This window comes from Eleginops maclovinus, chromosome 8 (assembly GCF_036324505.1).
Source record: "Eleginops maclovinus isolate JMC-PN-2008 ecotype Puerto Natales chromosome 8, JC_Emac_rtc_rv5, whole genome shotgun sequence".
In the NCBI taxonomy this organism is placed as follows: Eukaryota; Metazoa; Chordata; class Actinopteri; order Perciformes; family Eleginopidae; genus Eleginops; species Eleginops maclovinus.
In genome coordinates, this window is record NC_086356.1 from 12,463,048 (window position 1) to 12,488,453 (window position 25,406).

The following is a 25,406-nucleotide window of genomic DNA, read 5'->3' on the forward strand; positions in this document are numbered from 1 at the left end:
CACATGCAGTTAAACGCTGAATCATGGGTTGTTTATTATCCTCAAGCTGGTGTGTGCAGATGTTTCTCTGTCACAGAGAATATCATTTGTATTTGTTTTATTATTAGATGTAATAAAATATTTAGATTTATTATCTGATGATTGTTTTCTGCTTTTCTTTCAGTGGCTGAGGAGGGGCTGTGGGAGTGTGGGCTGTCCTACGAGTGCAGGACGCTCCTGTTCAAGGCCATACACAACCTGCTGGAAAGGTAAAGAAGCGCTTCATTATCTGCACAGGGAAAGCTGCTCAGCGATGCACATAGAATATGAAAACCCTTTGCATAGCATAGCCACATTGAATGTAGCACATATGAAATAAAGTATATAGTATTAAGATGATTTTTTGCACAATTTGCAATTTGTGACGGCCATTTAGCATTTATATGCAGCATAATAAACAGTTCATTACATTTAAGTATTAAGTATTTATTTGTCAGAATTCCCCCTGTTAGCACCTATGTGAAGGCTGGGGAATAAACAAGATACTGAGTGACCATGTAAGCAAACAGTGATCATATTACATTTATTATATATTAATATATATATTATATGAATACTGTGCATTTATACACCAAAATGTCATAACATTTGCATAAAGCTGCATAATAGTGTGTTGTCAAGCTAAATCAATGTATTTATTAAGTGTAACAAGGTTTATATAGAGTTTATAAATAATGAATTTGAACTTTAAAGGAAGTCATTTTTATAGATACATATAAACATGCTTTTATACATTTTTTGAGGCAATAACAGCTTGATTTATACAGCATTAGCATACTTTGTTGAAATTGAACATTTTCATGATGGATGACTCAAGCACCCACACACTTGAGAATATTAATGAGCAAGGATTTTGATTGCTCCCAAAAAAAAAAATCACCAAACAAAATAACTTTGAGTCATATTGATAGACTGTTTTAGTTTTCTTCCAGCAGTTTCACCTTAATGAAATTATAATCTGAGTGCTGAATTTCTTGCTAAAGTACCCAAAGCTCTCCTTTCTGAGTCAGAGCCATCTGTTAAATGAAGCAGCACATATTTGCTCTCTATTAAGTTAAGCATCAGTGATCATCATAGGGGGCAGGTGGAATTAACCTTGCTATTACCTTGAAGCTAACTTCTTTTACTGCTTACTATTTCAACACAGGACGGATCATTTCAACTTTGTCTTTCATATCTTACAGACAAAATTGACCTTTGTCTCTGACTGTTATTATTATATTATTTTTAATTATTGTCATTATTTAGAATGAATATACAATTGAATTAAGAAGGTCTTAATCAAACAACTATACTTGAGCAATTAATTAGGAATATTACAACAAGACAAGCAGAGAGAAATAGCACTGTTAACAACTCTGTTGAATGGTTATATATATTTGATGTTTTTATTTAACTTTCATCTAATTCCACTGAGAGGTCAGTTGTAAAGATGTAGTGTGTATTTGCCAATGTGAACTTTGGAGTAGGACTGAAACCAAAGATACATCATTCAAATGACCCTGAAAGACAAAAACAAGGGCATAACCGTTGCCAATAGGTTTCTAAAAGTGTGTGCTAAAGGTGAAAATGTGATAGCTCGAAACACCTTCAAATCAAGCACACATGCTCCTGAAATATGTATCTTTAAAGCTGCCTTCATCAACATCTTTATATAATAAATAAAGCTTTTGATTAAAAAACATATCAATATCTTTACATACACAATGGGTAGGATGGTGTGTGAAGTGAAAGGAGTTGCTCATAGTGGAACATTAACCACATGTGCAATTACGCTACACTATATGTGAAGTATATCAGTGTGGTTCAACTCCTTTAATGAGCCACAACTCTGCTGTTCAGGGTTCAGTGTTACTATTATCATAACATTTGAATGCTGCTGCTTTCATTAAAAAACATTTTATAAACCCACCATACACACTGGACAAATTTAACATCTAGTAGGTTAATAGTACTATACAGACCATTTAGCAGGCCAGATATACCCGCTGGGTACCAAAATTAAGCAAAAATAGTGAGGATATCTACAATTAGATGCAAATGTAGCTCCTCCTGCTTCACGTGTAGCAGCCAGTTGTTAGACATATCAACATTATGTTTAGAGCTGGTTGTAATGCCCCTATAATGCAAAAAAGGAGTTTAAGACATAATATTCCTTGATGGTTGACTAGACCTGCAGCAAGAATTACAGGGAGTACTTTCCTCGAGCGAGCATTTGAAGCAGCTTCTTCTGAAGGCTTTTAAATCAGCTGCAGATTTTAGTTACAGTGTATTCATTGTAAGGGCTCCAAGAAAGTGACAATGCTCCAGGATTCCCTGATCAGATAAGAATTTGTATCAGAGCCAAGACTGACCTTATTATGTGGTTTGAGTCATTATGTATCCAATACCCAGTAAAACGTTTCTATGTTAATGTTCTAATATATATCTTTTTTGGGTCGATAAGACATGTAACAAAGATGGTAGAGCTGGAGGCTGCAAGGTTTGGACCCTGGTCAGAGGATCCAGCAGGGAAATCACTGGCTCCTGCACACAGCGATGAGTCGAAGTTCTGACAGAGCTGCTCAGTTTGGTCTCTGAAAGGAGGTTGACATGAGGCGTAGACATGCACAGATGGTGGGATCTCCAAATAGGGAGCATGATGACTGAGCCGTTTGATGTGATCAAATTTTGGTCTGACCAAAGAAAAGGGGTTTTGGAAAGCTATGTGTAAAAGTGCCCACCACCTTGGGGGGAAGCCGATTAGCAGAAGATTACCTTTCCTTTTTATCTGCGCACTTAAACGCCACATCTCAACCCTTGCCCAGAAGTAGCTCAGGCTCTGCTGCAGTATAAGTAAAGTCATAAAATAACTCTGACAGGCAAACAGCCAAAAACAAAATGATTCTGTCTTGCGTTCTCTGTTGCTTATTTTCTTCACTATATCAAATATGTTGAAAACTGATGCAAGGTCAACTTAATATAAATACGCGATCAACAGTTTTTTACTAAAAAAAGCTAAGTCTTGATATCATGGGAGCCGTCATTGAGAAATACTCTTATGTGATGAAATCCAATACAACCTTACTAGAAGCATAACAAGAAATCATCATTGAGATCAATTTAAAGCCTCTTAAAGCCTCTCAAAATACTATTTGTTTTTCATGATTCATTTGTGAAAGTGCATTTTAGAAGATGTTAAACCATTTTCTGACTCTTTTTTTTCCTTTGTTCCCACTGCAGATGTCTGATGGATAAGGGGTTTGTGAGGATCGGGAAGTGGTTCTTCAAGCCCCACGCACTGGAAGAAAAGTCTTTGGGCAACAGGTAAAAGATTTAAATGCACACTTGTCTCTTTGACATTCTGTTCAGCATATTTTGTGTGCACAATGTTTCATGTATGTTAGTCTGTGAGAAATATACACTGCAGAGGTCCTTATGTGCATGTCAAAGTGTGACTCAGCGAGGCAAGCTGAATGGCTTTCATGTGATTCAGTGTTTGTGTCCTCTCCTCTTCTTGATGTTGCAGCAGCTGGCTCATGGTGGGAGACTATTAAAAACCAGGACAGTGAATGGTGGCGAGAAGTGAGAGCCGTGCTGAGCCGAGCTCTCACAGCTCTCTCTCTCTCTCTCTCTCTCTCTCTCTCTCTGGGTGAGGGGAGGGTGGCTATGTGTGTGTGTCAGTGTCACGCTGTGTAAGTGTGTGGACAATGTGGGAGACAGACAGAGAGACTGAAACAGAGTTAAAAAAGAGGGGCGGGTGTGATGACAGTTGCTCAACTTGTTGCTTCAGCCATTATAGTCTGCCCACTTCAGCCTCTCCTGCTGGGATTCAACATTCCTTACATCTCTAACATAGCGCTGCTCAAATGCTAAATACCCAAATAAGAAAGCACTTTGCTGTCAAGTTGCTCATTCTAGAAATATGTTAGAATATTTCTTACTATCAGCACACATTAAAGCTGTTTATATTTACTTTGTAGTTATGGAGCTGGAAAGCCATAAATTGCCTTGTCAGTTAAATGTTATGCGAAGTGAGAAAAATTGGCGCTTTAGAAGTTGCTGACACAAGTGCAGTCTGGTGTGATGCACTGAGGCAAACTCAAGTTAAGCTTTTCAGAGCAGGTGGAAAACCCAACGTGACATCACCAAACTTCTCACCTTCTGTAGTCCACCCCCCCACAATTATCTATTTCTAATTACCACGGATGCATTTTTTGGCTCTTCACTTTTTATTTGTATTTATTTAGACATCTGTAACAGATTGGCTGCACATGTACTCGGTACATTACATATCTGACAAGTTTAATTTGCTGATTAATTAGCACATTGAAAATACTTTGCTTGGAAATATAAAGATATTAATAAAACATTAAATCAGAAATATAACTGACATTAAAAGTTACCAAACGTTACAGCATACAGAGGATCAGGAAATTACGTTTGTGTGGGAAGTAGAGAATCCTATGTTGAGCTTTTCTCTCTGAAATGATGCACAAGTAGTTTCTGAGTGCAGAGATTTACATGTGAGTGTCACTTTTGTACAGCATGTAATTCCTTTGGTTTTGACAGCCTGTATGAATATGTTGTCAGCTGGTACGCCCCCTGCTGAGCCAATCCTGACTTGTTCTGTCTGTGAATTATTGAACGTCCTTGAATGAGATAGAGAGCAGGAGGAAAGCAGAGAAACATTATTGAGCAGATCGAGAAAAAAAAAAAAGAACTCTAATGTAGATGTCTGCACTGGCCTTTTCGTGCGTGCAATCTGTGGCGTGTTTCACATTGTTTAAATGAACCATGCCATTTTTTTTCTTTCCCACATTTCTCCACTGCTGGCTTCTAGCACACATGCAAACACACATGCTGTCCTAAATGCCCACACTCTCACACACACACACACACACACACACACACACACACACACACACACACACACACACACACACACACACACACACACACACATACACATACACATACACATACACACACACACACACACACACACACACACACACACACACACACACACACACAATGTGCCTTGTTCCCAGAATAGCAGTGTTGCCCCACAATTGACAGTGTGAGCCCTGAGGACCCCTGCAGATCCCTGGCCGTCAGTGTTTTCATGCCATGAGGGAACATTGCTCAGTTAGGCATGCACTGACCTCCTGCCTCAGCTGTAACCAGCTCCTTTGTCTCATCTTCACTCCCACACTGTGCCTTTCACCCCCAACAGGGGGCGCTTCGGTGCTAATATCCATGCCGTGCCCCCTTACCCGTGCCAACTCCTGTGCCTTGGCGCCACCGCCTTTGTCAGGCTTATCTAGTGTTTATCTCATATGTGTCCCGGGGGCACGACGAGGATTGGCACATCCAGGACACATCCAAACCCTCCTCTTCTCCTACACCCCCCCACACTCATCCCTCCTCCTCCTCCTCTCTCAGCACAGCACTCATGCTCTCTTTGTGTCTGAATGGAAGGAAAACACTCTGGGTTGGTAACGGATTGCATCAGACGCTGAGGGGAGCGAGAGAGAGAGTAACAGGGAAACAGAGAGAGTATGTGAGAGAGAAGAGAGAGCAGGGAGGAGGCTCAGTATGTGTGGTGGGGATCAGAGAAGATGGGGGGTCGTAAATTAATCATTACTATAGACGGCTGAATGGATGTATTAGAGGCAGTCTCCCTCATTAGTTCAGTCAATTCTATGCATGCCAAGTACACTGCACAGTATATTTGTTAATCTATGTGCTTTCTTTTTGCATTAATGGCCATATACTCATGCATAAATAATGTTGATATGTTACAGTGTGATAGAGCTGCCCTCTGTTGCTACACCATAAAACAGAATCAAGTTGCTCTGTCTATTGAAAGTATTTTTTTTTACAGTCGCAGAAATCCTTACCTGACCTGAGGAAAGAAACTCCTCTCCTCTCCTCTCCTCTCCTCTCCTCTCTCCTCTCCTCTCCTCTCCTCTCCTCTCCTCTCCTCTCCACCCCTCTTCCTCCCCAGGGACCAATGACATTGAGATATTAGCCATCTCCTAGGCAACAAACATTTGGTGTCCGGCCACATCACAAGGTCACATAATCTCCAGAAATAAAATCAACAAAATGATATATGAATACCCAGTTTCCCATTTCACTAACGCTCTACTGGACTGCATCTCTATTAAAACCTGTGCGATATTTTTACTGCTGCCAAGATTGTTTATTTGTATTTGTTTGTGCAGTTAAAATAGCCTGGTTAATGGAAAATGTTCTCGGAAAGAAGGAAGCCAGGGGGTCTTGTACAAAGTACTTCCTAACATGAACAGAATGTAACTTAATCAAGTTTAATCATAAGTAGACAGATGAGAAGAAACAACGATAATGAGCAAGGAAGAAAAAAAAAAATCTATACTTGGTGTGTTTGGTTAAATCTTTCCCTGGGGCTTTAAAAAATGACTCTCCCAGTTGCAATAAGTGAGAGAATGAAATTCCCTCAGTTCTGCCAAAACATGTTGTGTGTGACATCATGCAATTCATTATTGGATCTTTCAGCTAAAAGTCGATATTTCTTTAATTTATCCCCAACAAAAATCTCCATGATTATATCAAATACTTGGGGAATGGTATAAGATCCCAGATGTTGTTCTGTTCTAAAGAGTTTGTTGCTGGTTGACTTAGGGCCAGGTTATTATTTGATAGAACTGACAAGTGACTGATAGATAGATGGAAGCATGAGTTACTGACTCGCTGGGACTGAACTATAAAGACCAGTTTTATAGAGGCTCCATTGAAAAGCAAAGTGCTCCTTTTTAGAGCTTTAGTTTTGAGAAGTTGTGTTTAGTGATGAGTTCTTAAGTGTTAAGAAGTTTTATTCAGACATCATCCATTGCTTCTCTCACTTTACATTTTTTATCCATTTTGTTTTGTGATCAAGTGCTTTTGGAGAAATGAATGCAGGAATCTCTAAAAATAACCTGCAGGAAGTCACTGGAGATACATTCAACCCTATACTTTCTTTACTGAACTCATTCAGATCACCTGATCAATCTACTTAATTTGTTGAACCTTTCTATCTGCTACAATCAGATTTTGAATAGTTTCAGTTGTTCAATAAAAGCCACTGCTGTGTAAATGACACTGACTGACTTCAGTACATCAGTAATAAAATGGCTTTCATAGAGAACTCGCTGGACAATCTTCTGTATGTGAATACAGCTGCTTAGAGCTGTGAAATAAATACAATGTGGGCAATACAAATATTAATGTACTACAGGGGAATGAGACATTATATGATGTCCTTTTTTGTTTGTACCAGCGTTATTAAAGTCTTCTTTTTAATTTCATTTAAACGTTTTTTTTTAGGAGAGCAATATTTAATTCACTCTTGTTTAAATTTTAAATATCTTGAAATATTTCCATTTTCTCATTTGTTATGTGTTACATATGTCTTGGGCTTCTAAAGACATAGAGCATTTAATGCACTATCACCCAGAGTCCTAATATAAACCACCCTAGAGAGGGAGAGAGAAGGTAGAGGAAAAAAGCACTTTCTGTGAAAATCAATAGAGAGGACAGCGATACATCACAGCAACATCCTACCTATGCTTTTCCTCTTTTTTAATTACAACTGCAGATATGGAGGTAAAAGCCAGTGGTACCTGAAATTATTCACAGCTGCTGTTTTTCCGGACTTACAAGTAATCTAATTTTGATGTTTTTTCTGTGCTTCTTATGCCTGTAGAGAGAGCGATGATGAGTGTGTACAGTTTGTGTCCTTGAGCACCTTTTCATTCTGAATCTTGGTAGAGCAGTGTTTGAGCACAAACATTGGGATAGCAACACTAGCCTTGCCACCCACTGGGGGCCACTGAATAATACATAAAACTGACTACATCCTTCTTATGCTCGTGTTAATACTGGTATGTCATCAAGCGTGTGTGCAAGAACAAATGCACTCACTTGCATTAGCCTGAGATTATACGAGGCTCGGCCCTGTTTGTTTGTATGGAATAAATGTATCGTGCCGGTGCAGTGGGTTGACTTTTAGAGCAAGTGTGCAATTGCTGCTCACAAGAGGGTAAACATACGCTAATCGGTCCAACAGAGAGGTGTTGACACTCTTGTGTTACCATGAGAAGTTTTCAGAATGTGTAAGAAGAGCTAGAATAACTCACAATAGTAGTGCTATGGTGTCAGACACTTTAAGGTACAGATTAAGAAAATTAATCCCCCAGATTTGAGAAAAACAAGAAAATGCATTCATCTTCATCGTGCATATGACGGTTAATGATATCTTAACACAGTCGTCACATCATGGGCTTCAGATGCCTGTAGCAGAGGACAATAACAGGGTGCACATATTTATTTCTTCACTGTTTATTGCTTTCTAACTAATGCTGATCTAATCCCGTTTTATTTTTTGTTCCTACTGGGTTAGACATAAGAGTGTCCCCACGACTGGGATGCTATTCTGTGTGCATGTGATTGTACAAACAGATGCATGTGTGTCAATTCCATGATGCATGTCAGACATTAACCGGCTCCCCTGCTGGCTGGCTGGTGGCATCATGATGGGGAGAACAGTCACATTGTCACATGAGCTGCTTTATCTTTTTTTTCACAGGCCTTCAAACATGCGTGTGATGCACAAACGTGTTCACATGTTGTTATGATAACTGTGGCATTGTCTGTGTGCATTTGTGCTTCCCACTTCACGCAGTACATACACAGGTGCACAAATATGTGAATATAACTGTGTGTTTGCTGTTCCCACTGGATATAAACTTGGAAAGTGACGTGTGTGTGTTTTCTGTTTCTACATTCCCAGATTGATTTCACCATAAAATTGTGCTCAGTAGCCACCCATTAAAACTCTGATCTCATCGATATGTGTGCAGCAGTTATAGTGCGTGGCACTGAATTATTCACCTCCTCCTCTTTCTCTCACACTCGTTTTGCTCTCACTCCTCAGTTTACACTGCATCTTTCTTTTCTTGTTCTCCTAATTTGCTTTCTATTTTCCTTTCTCCTCTCAGTTCATGCATAGCCTTAATTGTTATACCTCCAGTGCTCACTCTGTCTCCATCTTTTGTCTTTTTTTCTATCCTGCTCTTCCTCAATTCTTCCTCCTCGCACTCACTTCTTTTTCATCCCCCCCTCTCCCCCCTTCCCTTTCTCTCTCCGTCTCCTCTCTATCTCTCCAGTTCTGTCAGCCCCAAGGCGAGTCTCAGCCATCACTCCTGTTCATTTATTAATACCTGTACTCATACAGCCCAGCACACAGCCGCCTCACATCTCTGTCCACTGTCCTCACACACATACATACAAACACACACACCCTTGCCAAGTGCACATATGTCCCCCGAGGATGCAAGAAGCCCAGTGTGTCCACACGCTCACACCCGCTTACTGTGCAGAAAAATGCCCTTTGTTAAAGGACAGGGAGCATCAATCTCCAAGCTGCGTCAGCCTACAGTTTGAAACTCTTTTTGTAGTCCGGCTTTTCCCTGACTTGCATTTAATTGCACTTTATTGCAGCTATAATGTATCTTAGGTCATGATTGTTGCACATTACTTAATGTTGAGACTGGTTGTTGTATGGTTTATCACTTATAATGATGTACAAGTGAGCTTTCCCTATGTATACTATAATAAATGACTAGAGTGTTTTAATCAGTAGCCTTTTTTTTCAGGCTTTGCTTTGTGATATATCAGGTAGATTTTATTGAGAGCACTTAGATGAACAACTCTTTATAAACACACACTAATTTCAGCCTCTAATCCTGTAGAGACAGTGATACAAAGAGAGAACAGATGATTTCCAACATTGATTTGCCGCTATTCGATAAGTGCTGCCGTTTTATGAGTTGTCTTATGGGAGTCATTTTTTTTGTACACACATCAGGCCCGACACATCTCATAAAAATATATAACACAAACAGAATTATCAACACAATAAAGAATACATTCTAATGGATGCTTCATTTCACATCCTTATTTAATCAGTGCAGGGTAGCCATAACAGAAAGTGAAACACAATTTTTCAACCAATGAACAAATCATGAAAACACTTCCTTAATTATTTGTTTTAGGAGCCTCAGCTGTTATTATTAATAAAGATGCGAAACTTTATAAAGAATCTGTTGGAACATGTGGCTTTTCAAAATTCTGGTTAAATGTCCTAAATGTAAACTGTGATTGTTTGTGCATATGTGCATGTCTTAGCTGTGCTGGTACTCTTGACTTGCAGCTGTTCTCCTGAACGTCTCCATGCTGCTATATATAGCTCTTCATATGGCGTAATGATGCACTGAGGACGAGGTTGCAGGGCAGTGACATTGAAAGCATTTTGACTCATGTGTTGTACAAAGGAGAATTGTGGAGATGTTAGACTAGTGCTGTGTATGTTTCTGTGAGCGAGTGTGTGTGTGCAAAGGTGACGCACGCTTGTGTCACAGGCTTGCATATGAATGTGCTTTTATCTGTTCTCTTTCTCCTGTGGATGTGCGCCATTGTGTTAAACAACCTGTGATGAGGGTATGTTTTTATCTCAGAGAGCATATAGATGTTTATGAATTAGAGAAATCAGCCTCTTCTGTCTTAGGGTGCACTCGGCGCCATCTGGAGGCCGCCACGGTCAACGCCAAAATATATTTATCTCCCTTAAGACTGTGTTCAGTTCGGCTCATGAGGGACTATGGTACTGGCCATTTTATTGGATTTGATGATTCATTATGGCTCAAAAGGAGAAGCAGCTCCCTCAGGGCGAAGGAGATATTGCCTAGACAGCAGCGTTATCACAAGGAGATTACAGTACCTGCTGACTTTATTGTCAGTCTGATGTAAACCAAGGTGGTTAGGATCTTTTATAGATTAAAAATATACATCAGTGAAGCCATCTTGGTAGTTAATGATGTCCAACCCGCCCACTGGTATGTAGATTGCAATAAGGCCCCAAAAAAAGACTCCTCTGTGATTAAAAAGAAAAAGAAAAAAACAGCAATGTGTGATGGACTATGCCTGGGCTGTGTAATAAAGAGAGCGCTGCGTATGTAAACATGGAGTCACCACAATCAGTCATAAGCAAATGAGGATTTATACCTGCAATAAGGAGCCCGTGTGGGAAATGATGAAGATGATCAATGTAGGTAGAGCTTAGCGGGGCTTTTAGAAAGATACATTCTGAGTGTTGTGTTCTCTAAATTGCTGTTTGGAGCAAAGCACTCATCATCTGTCATGCCGCTGCCCAAAAGACCGGCATATTCATTTTGTACATTGGTTTTTCAATAGATGTGATTTATGGGTTTGTTTAATTTCAGGTTTAACATAATTAAATGTCATTCAGATTTGATTTAAATCTCTATTCAATTATGTTAACCAATGTGAAGGTATGTGTACATGTAATTACATTTGACAGAGATCCTGTGTTGCTATGCAAACTTATATTGCCAATCCATTACATTTTTCACAGTATGAAGTATTTTGTTCACACCTTTCTATGATCAGCTCACTGTCGACACAGATAAGACAGTCCTGTACTGTTCCTGCCGATCGGTGGTCTCACAATCTGAATGATTACTGTCTTCTTCCCCCAGTGAACACCTATCATGTTCCTTCTCCTTCTTCCTCCACGGGGAGAGCAACGTGTGCACGAGTGTGGAGATTGCCCAGCACCAGCCTGCATACCACATCACAGAACACCACATCTGCCTCGCACAGACTTCCATCACACCAGTACAAGGTGACACCAAGAAAGCCATTTTTACTCCTATGGATTACTTCCACAGACCAAAACAGAAACAATGTTAAATGAGCTAAACTGCATGGAAGTACAATCAGTAACTGATGAAAATGCAAACTTCAAAACATGTTTTTCAAAGATTAAATCAGCAATGGTGAACATTCTCATCAGATCCTTTATCCTTTAATTAAAGAATGTAAGTGTGTATATATTACTTAACATATGTAAGAATCATTAACAAAATATACAAGAAGATATTTTGTAAGTAATTAGTGACTCAATTTAAATGTTGCTGGGTTCTAAGTATAAAAGTATAACATAGCCTTAAAATGGAAATACTTAATTTAAGCACCTCAGAATAATACTTAAGTTTTGCTTGAGTAAATGTGCTCAAGGGCTGCCAAGTTAAGTTCCTGATTTTAGGAAGATTATTCGAGATTATCTTAACTTCTCTTTGGATAGAACAGGAAAAAAAAGTCATTAATATGGGCAACCCTCTGCAAACTCATTATGCTTACCATCTACCTCCTCAGTGTCTATGTTTTCTGTTTGATACATTGAAACACAGGACAATTTAAGAGATAATTACTGAATATCACTGTGCTTTATATCCTCCCAGTGATCCTGAGTCCATACGGTCTGAGCGGCACTCTAACAGGTCAGGCCTTTAAGATGAGTGACCCTGCTACACGGAAGCTGATGGAGGAGTGGAGCTACTTCTACCCAATAGTACTTCCTCAGAAAGAGGGAAGTGGACAAAAGGAAAAAGAAGAAGCAAGTCAAGCTTATGATCGCAACTGTCACGCGGCAGTGGAGGTCATTGTAGGTATGGAAAAAGTAAAACATTTTGTTGGATTTTAAAAAGTATGGAACTCTCTGTCTCCATTTCATGTCTCGATTAAGCTGAGGCATTGGTGTATAGGGTGCTATTGAAGTGTACTTTAGCTGCAATGATCCTCACAGTCTTTTATCACATCTCAGAGTGGAGAAGGGGAAATGACTGGAAGGGAGGAGGACTCAGGAAATTAGGAGAGGACAGACAGTGAATTTGAGGCCCCGGGGAGTTACTCCAACAGCTTGGACTAATCAGTCTGATCCTACAGCGTTGGTCTGACCTGATTAAAATCAAAGCTCCTATGGATTCCAGTAGCTTTTACTTATAAGAAGAAAACATTGTCTAGTCTTTGCTGTATGAAATGATAATGAAGAAGTGCACGAAGAGATTTAAGATTATATGTTCTAAATTGCAGTGAAACTGTTTAATTACATTAATAGATAAGGAGGAGATACATTGCATTGAGTATATACTGCTTTACTTATATTCTTACATGAATTCTTATGAAGGTATTGCATAATAAGAAAATACATCCAGCTGTTGTTTTAAATGACTTGATGCAAAATAAGCCTTGCCCTTAGAAGTGAGCATTGGCCATCCCATTGCTTCATAACAGTGAATAATGCCCTTGTTTTCTTCTTTTAAGGTGGAGTAAGGATGACATACCCAGTGGCTTTAGTGCTATTAGCCCAGGGAGACCTACCAGTGGAGCAGCCTCCATCTCTCCCAGCAGCTCAGGGCCTCAGCAGGGAGCTAAACCACTGCAGCGTGCCGCTAACACCTCCAACGTCACCGCAGCAGCCCTGCTCAGGTAGCAAAACACACACAGACACACCTTTCTGCAGGATATTACATACAACATTAAACAAACGTCTTCAAAATGATGTGCTCAGTCATGCATTCTGACATCTGCTCCACGCTTCATCTTTTTAGCGGACAGCGGCTTTGTGACCTCCGTCTCTAGTGTCCCCACACCTGACAGCAGCATGGGGGTTGCCAGCATCAGCCCAAAGCACTCTGGGAAGAAACTCACCTGTCAGGTGGTCCATCAGGCATGGCGGGAGTGTTATCTCAACCAGCCTCAGCATGTGTAAGTTCAACTATCAGTGTGTTTCCGCTGTTTGGTGGGATTATTGTGGAAGTGCAGTGATGCAGTTGAGCTGCTGTCCTCATGGATCTGTTTGTTCTCCGCAGACCGAATCAGACAACTGACGTGACGCCTGAGAAGGAAGTGCCAAATGGAGTAACCACGTGGGACTTCAACGATCTGGGGGCGAGAACATCCTGCAGCTGCTCCAGGTACCACAGAGCTGCACCCAAGCTGCTCAATATCAGTTATTAGATTTATTCACACATTATCTGAGCCTTAAATTTGTCCTCATTACAAATTACATATTTATATTCAAAACCTTTTACAAATCTGATAATCAAATCTACATGGATTCAGAGAGTGTTTATACTTAAGTCAACATCCTTCATTGTAAAATACTGTGAATAATTTAGCTGCAAGTGTCAGATAAGAGTCTAAACTTAAATAAAACCACAGACATGCTATCCAAAAAGATGGATGGAAAGAATAAATAGGACTTTAAAACACTCAAAAATAAGTGTGGACATTTGATAACTCAATGATTGTCATTATTGTGTCTTTAAGAAATACCAATGTAATAATTAACAGTTCCTTTAAGGTTTTTCCCATTATTTGTGTTTTTGTCTCTCAAACTACTTGATTTTTTCACAGGTTGAAGCAGCAGAAGTTAAATCTGACCACCACATCCACCACCAACCCACAGAGTAGTGCCAACCCCCCTCAGTCTTCGGGCCCCTCATTATACCCTCCCTCGCTGCCCAAACACAAGACCAGTGACAAGACAGAGAAGGCGGACAAACAATCCAAGAGGCCAGCAACGATCCCCTTCCACCACCGTCTATCTGTCACACAGGAGAGCCCTCTGGAGCAGGACTCGCCGGTAGGGCCCCAGCTCGGGGGTCTCGTGGCTTTAGAGCCTTCATTGGAGCCTATGGCCTCTCTGCCAAACTGCAAGTATCCTAAACCACTCTCCAATGGCAGAAAAGCCCCTGACTCCCTGCTCCATTCGCCAATGTCTCCCCTTCCTCCTACACTCAGCCCCCACCCCCGAATGCAGGACCCGGAGGTCCTGGATGGTCCAGTGGATATGCCTGTCTGTCAGGATGGGGCTTCAGGGCTGGGGATGATTAACAGCGAGACAGCCATGTATACAGCTCTGCTGAGGCAGAGGGAGAATGAGGCCGGCTGGTGGAGAGGCTTCAGGACTCCCAGGACTGATAAGACTGACTTCAGACCCTGTGAACTCCCCACTGATAAGTTAGAGGAAGTGAAGGCAGAGACAGCGACTGAGGGAGCTCCACTAAAGAGGTGGGGGAGACAAAGCAAGAGGGTTTTGCAAAAAATGTCAATAGTAAAGACCAGCTAAGAATACAGATAAAGACATGCAGGCTTCTAGCAAAACTGACTTTGATACCTGAGCCAGAGTCATACTAAACAACACAGCAACAATACAAACGGCAATAATTTAGCGGCTTTAGCAGCTAGAACTGGTGTTATTTGATCACACATCGAATTAAAGTATTTATGAGATAATTAAACAGAGTTTTTAATAGGATGTGAGTTTCCATATGAGGCAACAAAAGAAGGAAAGTTAGACAGAATGTTCTACTACTACGCTTTATGTTATGTTTGTACTCTTTTTGTCCTCCAGACTATACACACAGACTCACAAGAGATTTAAAATCTCAGAAGATAGGCTGAAGGACCACATCCAGATGTTGGGCCTGTTGCAGCAGCCGGGTGTGGAGGTGCTGCGGGAGCCGGGCGATGATCCCTACGACTTTAAGGAAGGAGACATCGAGTACACTTTCTCCTCTTCCAAGAGGTTAAAGGGTCAAGGGCGAGAACCCAGCAAAAAGGCTAAGGTAGGACACAGTTTGATAACACAATGCAGTGATAGTTTAGATTCCAACACATCATACATTTTCTAAACATGGATCAAATGACTGCTTGTGCTGTGGCAAAACATGCAGTATGTTACAGGTCTTATTCAAAAATATTTTTTACTTTATTGTTATTGATCCACCAGGGAGAAGAAATCACCAGCAATGGAACGCTGCCTGAGGGGAATGATGCTATGTCCATTTTTAGCTCAACTCCAAAATCAGGTGGGTGCAAACAAATAGTTTCAGTGCAGTATTACATATGTTGTTAGCAGCCATTGTTCCTAAGTATTTTGTGTCGTCTTTAGACGAATCAGGTCAGGATGACGCAGCTGCCAAAGCCAACCCTTCTCTGACCAGAGAGAAAGATCTGGTGGTCAACATCTCTGATCTCGACAACATATTTGATGAAGATGATGAAGAGTTGGGGGTGAGGCATATTCTATATTCTGACATTTGTTTGTTTTTATCGAAACAAAACGCTTGTAAATGTAAGATATTTGGTCTGACTACTGTTTTATTTCTGTAGTTAAAGTTTTTATATTGAAAGTTTAAGTGAAAACACAAGCTGTGATATTATTTATTGGTATACTAATCAATTATGCGTATTGCCTAAATATGTTGAAGCTGGAAAAAATGTATTAAGTCAAAGGTATTCTGTTGTGTAATAATACGTAGACCGTTTACCCCAACAAGCACTCAACCAAGCTACCAGTATCAACAGAGGATCGCCCTTTGGGGAAAGAGGGAAGAGTTGCAGTACCTTATCCATCAAGTAAGTAACTTTAATGATTAAATCATGTAAAAAATTCTATTTAAGGACCGTTTTATGTGTTTTCCCATTACATCTGTGTAAACTTCATATGTTCATCTCCTTCCTCCTTCTCTTTCTCCATTTCTGTCTCCTTCCAGCAGTAGCAGACCTTCAGAGGATGTTTCCCACACCGCCTTCTTTAGAGCAGCACCCAGCCTTCTCTCCCATCACAATGTATCGTGATCTCCCCAGCCAAGAGCCCCCTGCTCACAGCGGGGCAGCTGACCACCTGCTGCCTTTCTCCTCCTCCCAGTTTACAGACTACAGGATGGAGATTGAGGATGGCATGGCCAGTCCCAGGCAGGAGGATATCAAGGTGAGGAGAGCCAATCAACCACAAATAATGCAAATGCATATGCAGCACATATAGCTGCATTTTCATGTATTAAAACATGAACTGAGTGAATTAAACTACAGTAGAGGAAAGGGACTGGTTCATTTATTTCATAAATGTACTTTTATCCAAAAAAAAGGGGAAAGTCAATACAATGACTTTTTGACTGACTGACAATCGACTCTTAAGCAGCCTGTCACGCTAAAACAGCATATATATATATATATATATATATCACCGTAACCTGCTCGCTAATTAGCTATCTCTGTGTTGTGACACCTGTAGGCACTGCAGCTGGGACATGTAAATTATAGACTAGACAAGAGACAATGCACTTAGTGGCCACTATAAAGTGCAGCTGCTTGTCATCACAAACAACAAGTATTGTTCGTGCCACTCAATATGCAAACAGAATAGAAATGTTCAATTTAGCAGCAGAATGTTTTTCATCAAAATAGAGTATATTAATGACAACTGTGTGTGTCAACTCTGAATGTAGTGGATTTTTATTGGAATGTGCCACTGCTTCTATAGTTTATAAAATGTTTATGCTATACAGTATAACCATGGTGGTAAGAGGTCAATTGTAGATGGCAAAAGGGGCTCTTCCCTGCTACATTAACATAGAAGATGATTGTAGATCAAATTCCGTGAAAGCTGCTTTTAGTTTGGATTTTCACATGATGTTTTGTGTAATTTTACACAAGTTATTATTTACATGTACATGTAGCGTAACATGTAACCTGCTTACTAGTGTACATTATTTCTTGCAAGGCATACTTACTAGATTGATATGTGAACCAGACTCCTCTTTGTATTTCTCCTTTTTTGTCTATATTACTAAGAGACTAACTTGTATTTTTCCATTACATCTTCTTTATCCAGCTAACGATAGGCTCCTCCGTGTTTGCTCCACTCTCCTGCTTACCCAGTCAAAATCTCCCGCCACTCAAGATTCCTGATCAATGCTACTATCGACCATCCTGGGCCCTGTTGCCCAAAATGGAGCATTTCCCAGTAATACATAACCAGAATGCAAATTTCAACAGAGATGGATACACGTGAGTAGTTAGAAATGGCAAGCTTTTGTCACTAGGAGATCCTAAATATCCACATTAAATTTTTTATGTTGATGATGTGATGTTAATCTTGTAGTCTTGGCCTTTAAAAGATCCTGCTCAAACATATAAGGTGATCTTGTTTTTTTTTTCAGAAACATGCCCAGTGTCAACATCTTCACTGACCAGGAGTACGGCCAGATGAGCGCCACCACGGCCTCTGTGGGCACCAGTGCTGGCATCCTCCCCTCTCCTGCCACTCCCCGCTTCTCTGTGCCCACTCCACGCACCCCTCGTACACCGCGGGGTATCAACGCTGCAAGTTCTGGCCATGGTTCTGTAAAGCAGGATGGTACTGAGCTCAGCTCACCAGCTTCCACCCCCTCCACCAGCCTGCCTCTTAGCTCTGGGGATCACCTAGCTCGGCCAGGACCCTCCCTGCCTGAGGCCCACAGTCTCTACGCTATCCTCCTGCTTTCAGACTCCGTCCTCAACGTCTTCAAGGATCGCAACTTTGATAGCTGCTGTATCTGTGCGTGCAATATGAATGTCAAAGGAGCAGATGTGGGCGTGTATATCCCTGACTCCACTTGTGAAGATCAGTACCGCTGTATGTGTGGCTTCAGTGCCATTGTGAACAGGCGGCTGGCCCACGGCACCGGCCTCTTCCTGGAGGATGAGCTGGATATTTTTGGTCGGACCTCTGAGGTCGGCCGAGCAGCTGAGAGGAGGCTGGCTCTTTGCCGGAGGGACCCAACTATGGGTGACCCTAGGGCCAAACGGACGCAGGACGCAGCCCCTGCCTCTCCGTTAGTAATGATCCTTCTACAGGAGCAGTGCTCACAGCCCATCTCTTCCCTGGCATCACTGCATCTCCCCCTCAGCTGTTCCTGTCATGGCCGCAAGGGGGCACTGCTGCAAAGCTGGACGTCTGAAAAGCAGTGGGCAGATGAGAGTGATGCCTGTGTGGACTGTTACAATGCCTTGGGACAAGGGTTGCAGTATGTGGATAACCCCACAGGAGGAAAAGTAGATCCAGCTGTTGTCAGAAGTACCGCTCTTCACTCCTGGCCGCACACAAATGGTAAGAAGTTGCCTAAGAAAGTATTGGAAAAGTATACAGCATTAAAATAACCAAATGCATTGTTGGGATAACAGTGTGTGATAAAATACCTTAATTAATTCCTACTTAACGAATATGGTGAGCTGACATTATGTTATCTAAACTATGTGTTTATGTGTGTTTATTTGTTTATTTGTTTATTTGGTGTATAGAATCATGTTAACATGTGTGCATCCGTTGTTCATGTATCCTTTTTGTGTGTTTGTGTGTGTGTTTGTCCAACAATCTCCACAGTGGTGGACATGAACATGTTGTCGTCCCAGGATATGGTCCGTATGCTGCTGTCTCTGCAGCCTTTCCTGCAGGATGCTATCCAGAAGAAGAGAACAGGACGGACATGGGAAAACATCCAGCATGTTCAGGGTCCACTCACCTGGCAGCAGTTCCATAAGATGGCCGGCAGAGGATCCTATGGTGAGTCAAGATATTTTACCTTATGCAGAATACAAATCTTCTGTCTGTTACTGTATTTTGCCTGTGAGATTAAGCACAGAGCCAACTAAACAAGGTACTTTTTCTATTTGTTCAAGGTTCGGAGGAGTCCCCGGAGCCCTTGCCAATCCCTACAGTGTTACTAGGCTATGACCGGGAGAGGGACTTCTTGGCATTGTCACCGTTGGCATTACCGTTTTGGGAGAAACTGCTGCTGGAGCCTTATGGTGGGCAGCGGGATGTGGCGTATTTGGTTTTGTGTCCCAATAGTCCTTCTCTGCTGACTGCAGCCCGAGCCTTCTTCCAGGAGCTCAGCGCTGTTTACGAGGTAAGTGATTGGATTCTGAATTGTAAGCATTGTAGTTTTTCAACACACATTGATAAATGTTTCTAATCAGAGAGTAAACATAAGCCTTGACTCTGTTTCCAGACGTGCCGCCTGGGGAAGCACCGTCCTCTGACCAAAGTGTCCAGGGATGGTCTTGTGCGAGTGGGGGAAGAAGTGGAGCCAGAAAAGCTGGAGGAGCTGGACGTGGACCAGTGGGTGACTGGACCCTGGGCTGGACAGCAGCACTCAGACAACATCAGCAAACTTAAACTTTATGCATATGCCTGCAAACAGCAGCTTGGTGAGAATATTTACACTGACTCATTTTATTTACTCACACCATACCACCACTTAGAGGGTGGCTGTTTTTTTTTTTTGCGTCCGACACAGATAATACCTACAGTGATGTGACAGCCTAGGGAAAGACGTTGTGAAGTAGATGAAAAATGCTTGTTTCTCTGTAATCATGACTGATGGTGAGACTATATCCTTCAAGAAAGTAGGTCCTGTTGTGTTTATTTATAGGCTCACAGACCTAGTTTGGTAGATTGGTAGGGAGTAGATTGCTCTCAAAATACTGAACCAAGTTTTTGTCTCAGAAATTCAAATCACTGATAGAAAGGTGCGTATGAGTAAAAGTGAATGACACATTGTGATGATTCTACAGTGTTTCTTGGTGTATTTTATGCTTACAACAAATATGGATACTCTATTTATACTATGTACTGTTTTAAAACTGTATTTTTTTCTGTTCTTGCAGGTCCCCAGCTGTCAGCCCTGCCTTTGGACAGCAGTCTTCTTTTGCCTCCCAATGTCCAGCCTCCCTCAAACTTCACATCCTCAGCCCAGCCTGCCTCTTCAGGGCAGCCTCAAGCTCGTGGCCCTGATGGTGGACAAGCTCCAGACACTGTTGGGTCAGCAAACACTTCTGCCCCAACTGCAGCAACTTCAAATCAAACAGGGGAAACAACCCAAGGAGCAACCAGCGACTCTAAAGCGCCTTCCAGTGCCACACCAGCCAACACACCAGCAGAAATCCCTGAACTGTGAGACTCAACTTATTGAGGAAAAAATCTCAACTCAAATTCTACCCAACTAGTACAATAAATGTACAACTTCTTTCTTCTCTTGCTCTCTTTTAGCACTGCTGAGCAGTCCAGAATCGGCATCCCAACTGCGGCCGACTCGATGGACAGCCGCACCAACCCACCAGCTATTGTTATTTACATAGTGGATGCTTTCCTCAGCTCAAGTGGAGCGAGAAATGAAGTGGGAGAGGACGAAGAGGGTGACGAAGTGGAGTCCAGTAGCATTTGGCTACTAGGGCTACTTCGCTGTTACACAGATATGCTGCAGACTCTGCCTGAGACGATGAGACCTGCCCTGGTGCTACGGGTAGGCAGCTACTCAGAGTTACACAGGACAGAATTAAACAGAACACTCCCGCTCCTGTCATCCTCATCGTTTCTTTGTATCTTAAATGTGTCTAACCTAGGTGGTGCCATGCCAGTACCTTCTCCAGCCGGCTAGTGGGGAGAGTCATTTCTACCTACAGCATCTGCGCTCCTTGTCCTTCTCTTGTTACTCCCAATGCAGACGTCTGCTGCCCCAGCAAACATTCATAAAATCCCTGACTGGCTTTGGACCAGTTTCCACTGTCAATTCTGTACTCAAGAGTCCAGAGGTAGGCAAAGAAATTAATCAAATTTCCGGACTGATTATTATATACTTGCTCCTCATATTAACTCACTATACTAACATGAAATTGTATTTCCTGCTGCAGCATCCCAGCCCACTGCAGCTGTACACTCCCCCCTTCATCCTTGGTCCGACCCGTTCCAAGCAGCCAGAACAAGGGGAGATATGGGCAGAGATCATTCCCAAATATAATGTGCTCTTTGTTGGATACTGCTTATCACACGACCAGCGCTGGATCCTTGTTTCCTGCACCGACCAGCAGGGGGAGCTCCTAGAGACCAGCATTATCAACATTGATGTACCCAACAGGTAAAAAATAGGGTTACCTCTGTACTCAGTTTATTTAAATATAATTCTCTGCTTTTGTTTGCGATATCTCTACGTATTGAATTGTTCCTTTCTTCATTCCAGATCGAGACGTCCCAAGGTTTCAGCTAGAAAGATGGGACTACAGAAGTTGTGGGAATGGTGTATTGGGATCATCCAAATGACCTCAATGCCATGGAGGATTGTGATTGGTCGATTAGGAAGACTGGGGCACGGGGAGCTGAAAGGTGAGTGACGTCTGTCTAGAAGAAACCAGACTTGTCTTGATGAAAATCACTTGAGCCACGTTGAAAGGGATTATTAAGTACTTGTTTGAGGAAAGATATCATTTTAGATTTTTTTTCCTAATGTGGATAAAACATTACTTTAAGATCACTACACTATAAGTGCATATACTGACAAATACAAATGATTGAATGTTCATTTGGGAAAATGTGTCAGCTTCAAGGTAAGACAAAGCCGTAAGTAGGGACATTTCTTCAACATCAACTATGACCAGAATAGAGCTTTGAATAATTAGATAATGATCCATTTAAAAACGCTTTCATATCTTTCTCTCCTTCTGTTTTACACATGCATCTCCCTCTCTCTCTCTGAACCAGATTGGAGCTCACTCCTTGGGGAGCATTCCCTCCATTCAATAGGGCGCCAGCTGAAGGAGGCTTGTCGCATGTGTGGGATCTCAGCTGCTGACTCCCCCAGTATCCTCAGTGCCTGCCTGGTAGCCATGGAGCCACAAGGTTCCTTTGTGATCATGCCTGGTTAGTAGCCTGTACACTTTGTAAAACTACAACGTGAATGATGGGCAGAAAAAAGTTACATAGTACAGTATGCCGAAAAAAATCAAGTAATAGTATGTCATAAATAGAAATAAAAAAAGAACATAGTATAGTATGTATTTTTACACATTGTATTAAAGTCAAATAATAGTATGTGGAAAATCCAGTTGATCCAAAAACTGATAAGGTACAAGATTGTTGTGCTAAAATGTGCAAACAAGAAAAAACTGTAAATGAGTTTCAGCAAGAAATAGGAAATCGGTAGTTGTGATCCATTTTATTTCACACAAATGTTTGTTATACCTTGTATTTATAGACCTATCACCTTTGCTGTGTTTGTCTTTGTGTCCAGATGCAGTCACCATGGGCTCAGTGTTTGGCCGCAGTACTGCTCTGAACTTGCAGACGTCGCAGCTGAACACGCCTCAGGATGCTTCCTGTACACACATCCTTGTCTTCCCAACTTCTGCCACTACCCAGCTGGCCCCCAGCTCCTACCCCACTGAGGACAATAATGGTAACAACTAGCACAAATTATTTAGTTAAAAGATTACTCAAGGCTACAGTAAGTACAATAAAGGAGGAAACCATTCCAGTGATGATGATTCATTTCTATTATCAAAATGAAATATTGAGTGGTAAATTAAGTGACTTGAAAATCTTTCCTCCTTGCTTTTGAAAAGACATTCTGGTTTAAAATAACATTAATTGTTATGCAAGAAAGAACGGACTCAAACAATTATGTGACGTATTTGTATGGAAAGGTAGCAACATGTTATTAAAGGGATTCCAGTATCTCTTGGTGCCATCTTAAGTTTCAGGCATGTTTTGATGATTACTGGGATAATAAAATCTTAATTATTTTGACAAGGGTAACCATAACCTGAATATTTTAGATTTTCAGATTCGTAGCCTGGAAACAAAACTCAAACCTTGTTTGAAATGGTTCGGATGTAATATGTTATACCAACAGGTGGCATCTTAGTGCTGAAACATCTCTACCAGTCACAGATAACATGTCCTGGTTATGGACTACATTGTGCCACTTTCTTTAAATATTAAATGTGATGGTGGGAAATTACCTTAGAGTGGAGATGTGTCATTGTTAGTGACTAGGGTTTAAGTTGATTAGGGCTGTGCTGACATCAGTTTTATTTATTTTTTCCCCTCAGATGACATGTTCGATCTGCCTTTCCCTGATGAACTGGAGAACGACATTGGCCATGACATGATGTTGATCACAGGGAACCTCCACCCTTCCCCCAACACCTCCCCTGTGCCCTCGCCAGGCTCTCCGTCTGGGCTGGGAATGGGATCAAATTTCCAGCACACCAAGGTGAGTCATGGGCCAGTGGAATGAAGCCATCCTACAGGAGCGTGAGCAGTAGTGAATGACACCCTCTTACAAACGAAAACAATGACAAAAGCAGAGTGATATACAGTACCTTACATTTCTACTTAAACATTGTTTTTGGAGATAAAATAAAGGCTGCACTGACTCTGCACAGAAGTAAGTGGATGTGATTGGCACAATCTCAAACATATATAATCCATGACCTTGATATACCTTAAAAAATAAACCGGTTGTTATAGCCCTATGTGACCTATAGAGTGAATCATATACCATGTAAGAAGCACTTTAATTGCTATGTATAACTGTTTATTACAGAAATGTTTTATTGGAAACGTAATGCATACCTCTTCAGGTTCAGATGTGATTTTGTACTTTGTGGCCTGGGAGCTTCTTCTATGTCTGACACGCAACACTTCATATTATCAAACAAGAATCAGAATTACAGTTTTGCCAGGTATAATAAATGCATAGGAATTTGTCTTGGAGGCACAGCCGAAGAGACATGTTGACAACCTATATTACAGAACATTTCCTTTAGTACCGACAAACTGTGGGAACAGTGTGTAGCTGTACAATAGCACGCTATAGTAACTTAATACTAATGTTTGCTGTGTATGTCATGTCCCTATTGACCTACGGGCAAAACATGCAAATATACAGCCCCGAAAAAAATTAAGAGACCACTGCAGTTTCTCCGGTTGTAATATTTATAGGTATGTCTTTGAGTTAAATTATTATTATTTTAAATCATGTATTCTATTAACTCCCGACACAACCAAAAGCATCGGAAACCAAACAATAAGTGCATTTGCTGAATATTATCAGGAGGTCTTAAAATGTGATATTAACCTTTGTTAGAAGATTCAGCAGTACTCTTTTCATGCTTTCAGGCAATACCTTGAAAATTACATGTTTACTTGAAGAGAACATACCAGTCATGCCAGTGCAAAGGCACAGAGAGATGAATAACAGTGGTATACCATGATGCAGGATTTTAAAGGATCTTCATGAAGGTTTGTAATTAATAAGTGGCCTTCTCCTGTTTTTATAAAGAGCCAGGGAGAGCGCCTGATGTCCAGGGACAGTCCGCCAGAAGAACTGAAGCAGCAGCCTCTTGCTCTGGGCTACTATGTTTCGACTGCACAAGCGAATGGACTCCCTCACTGGTTCTGGGCCTCCTGTCCGCAGGCTGAGAGCCAGTGTCCACTCTTCCTCAAGGTAACCAAAGCTCTGTTTGCTTGTGCCTGTGGGTGCAAGTGACAATGCCAGTTAAGCCTATTATAATTCAACAGAAGAAATACAAAGACAAATATAGCAGAAATACTTTTAACTATGTGATATAACTTTAAGAATGCACACAGCTGCTCACATGGTTTATTGAGGCATGCTTCAACATTTGACATTTTCCCGTCTTTTTTTTTGTCCAGGCCTCCCTCCACCACCACATCTCCATAGCCCAGCCTGATGAGCTGGTGTCGGACAAGACAAAAAGGACCCCTCACCCCTTAGACTCAAAGACCACCTCTGATGTGCTCAGGTAAATGCACAACACATGTTGTCCCTTTACACTTCATTATCATCTGCTCTATAGTAATATAGTGG

The 25,406-nt window shown here is 41.3% G+C and overlaps 1 protein-coding gene across 2 annotated transcripts in view; it reads left to right on the forward strand.

Annotated features, from left to right (window-relative positions):
* Positions 1 to 25,406, forward strand: part of LOC134868287 (mediator of RNA polymerase II transcription subunit 13-like) — a 69,325-nt gene that overhangs the window by 41,461 nt on the left and 2,458 nt on the right. Inside the window, exons 3-30 of one of the 2 annotated variants that reach the window (XM_063889314.1) lie at positions 164 to 248; positions 3,262 to 3,345; positions 11,604 to 11,749; positions 12,369 to 12,575; positions 13,231 to 13,395; positions 13,518 to 13,674; positions 13,779 to 13,883; positions 14,326 to 14,982; positions 15,326 to 15,539; positions 15,704 to 15,782; positions 15,866 to 15,987; positions 16,254 to 16,332; positions 16,470 to 16,687; positions 17,591 to 17,766; positions 17,919 to 18,847; positions 19,121 to 19,300; positions 19,417 to 19,646; positions 19,749 to 19,947; positions 20,407 to 20,692; positions 20,789 to 21,041; positions 21,142 to 21,330; positions 21,430 to 21,653; positions 21,756 to 21,898; positions 22,274 to 22,432; positions 22,803 to 22,967; positions 23,623 to 23,786; positions 24,858 to 25,022; positions 25,232 to 25,341. In XM_063889314.1, coding sequence (XP_063745384.1) covers positions 164 to 248; positions 3,262 to 3,345; positions 11,604 to 11,749; positions 12,369 to 12,575; positions 13,231 to 13,395; positions 13,518 to 13,674; positions 13,779 to 13,883; positions 14,326 to 14,982; positions 15,326 to 15,539; positions 15,704 to 15,782; positions 15,866 to 15,987; positions 16,254 to 16,332; positions 16,470 to 16,687; positions 17,591 to 17,766; positions 17,919 to 18,847; positions 19,121 to 19,300; positions 19,417 to 19,646; positions 19,749 to 19,947; positions 20,407 to 20,692; positions 20,789 to 21,041; positions 21,142 to 21,330; positions 21,430 to 21,653; positions 21,756 to 21,898; positions 22,274 to 22,432; positions 22,803 to 22,967; positions 23,623 to 23,786; positions 24,858 to 25,022; positions 25,232 to 25,341 — 5,890 coding nt within the window. The remainder of the gene's footprint in view (positions 1 to 163; positions 249 to 3,261; positions 3,346 to 11,603; positions 11,750 to 12,368; positions 12,576 to 13,230; positions 13,396 to 13,517; positions 13,675 to 13,778; positions 13,884 to 14,325; positions 14,983 to 15,325; positions 15,540 to 15,703; positions 15,783 to 15,865; positions 15,988 to 16,253; positions 16,333 to 16,469; positions 16,688 to 17,590; positions 17,767 to 17,918; positions 18,848 to 19,120; positions 19,301 to 19,416; positions 19,647 to 19,748; positions 19,948 to 20,406; positions 20,693 to 20,788; positions 21,042 to 21,141; positions 21,331 to 21,429; positions 21,654 to 21,755; positions 21,899 to 22,273; positions 22,433 to 22,802; positions 22,968 to 23,622; positions 23,787 to 24,857; positions 25,023 to 25,231; positions 25,342 to 25,406) is intronic. The other variant, XM_063889315.1, reaches the window with a different exon arrangement.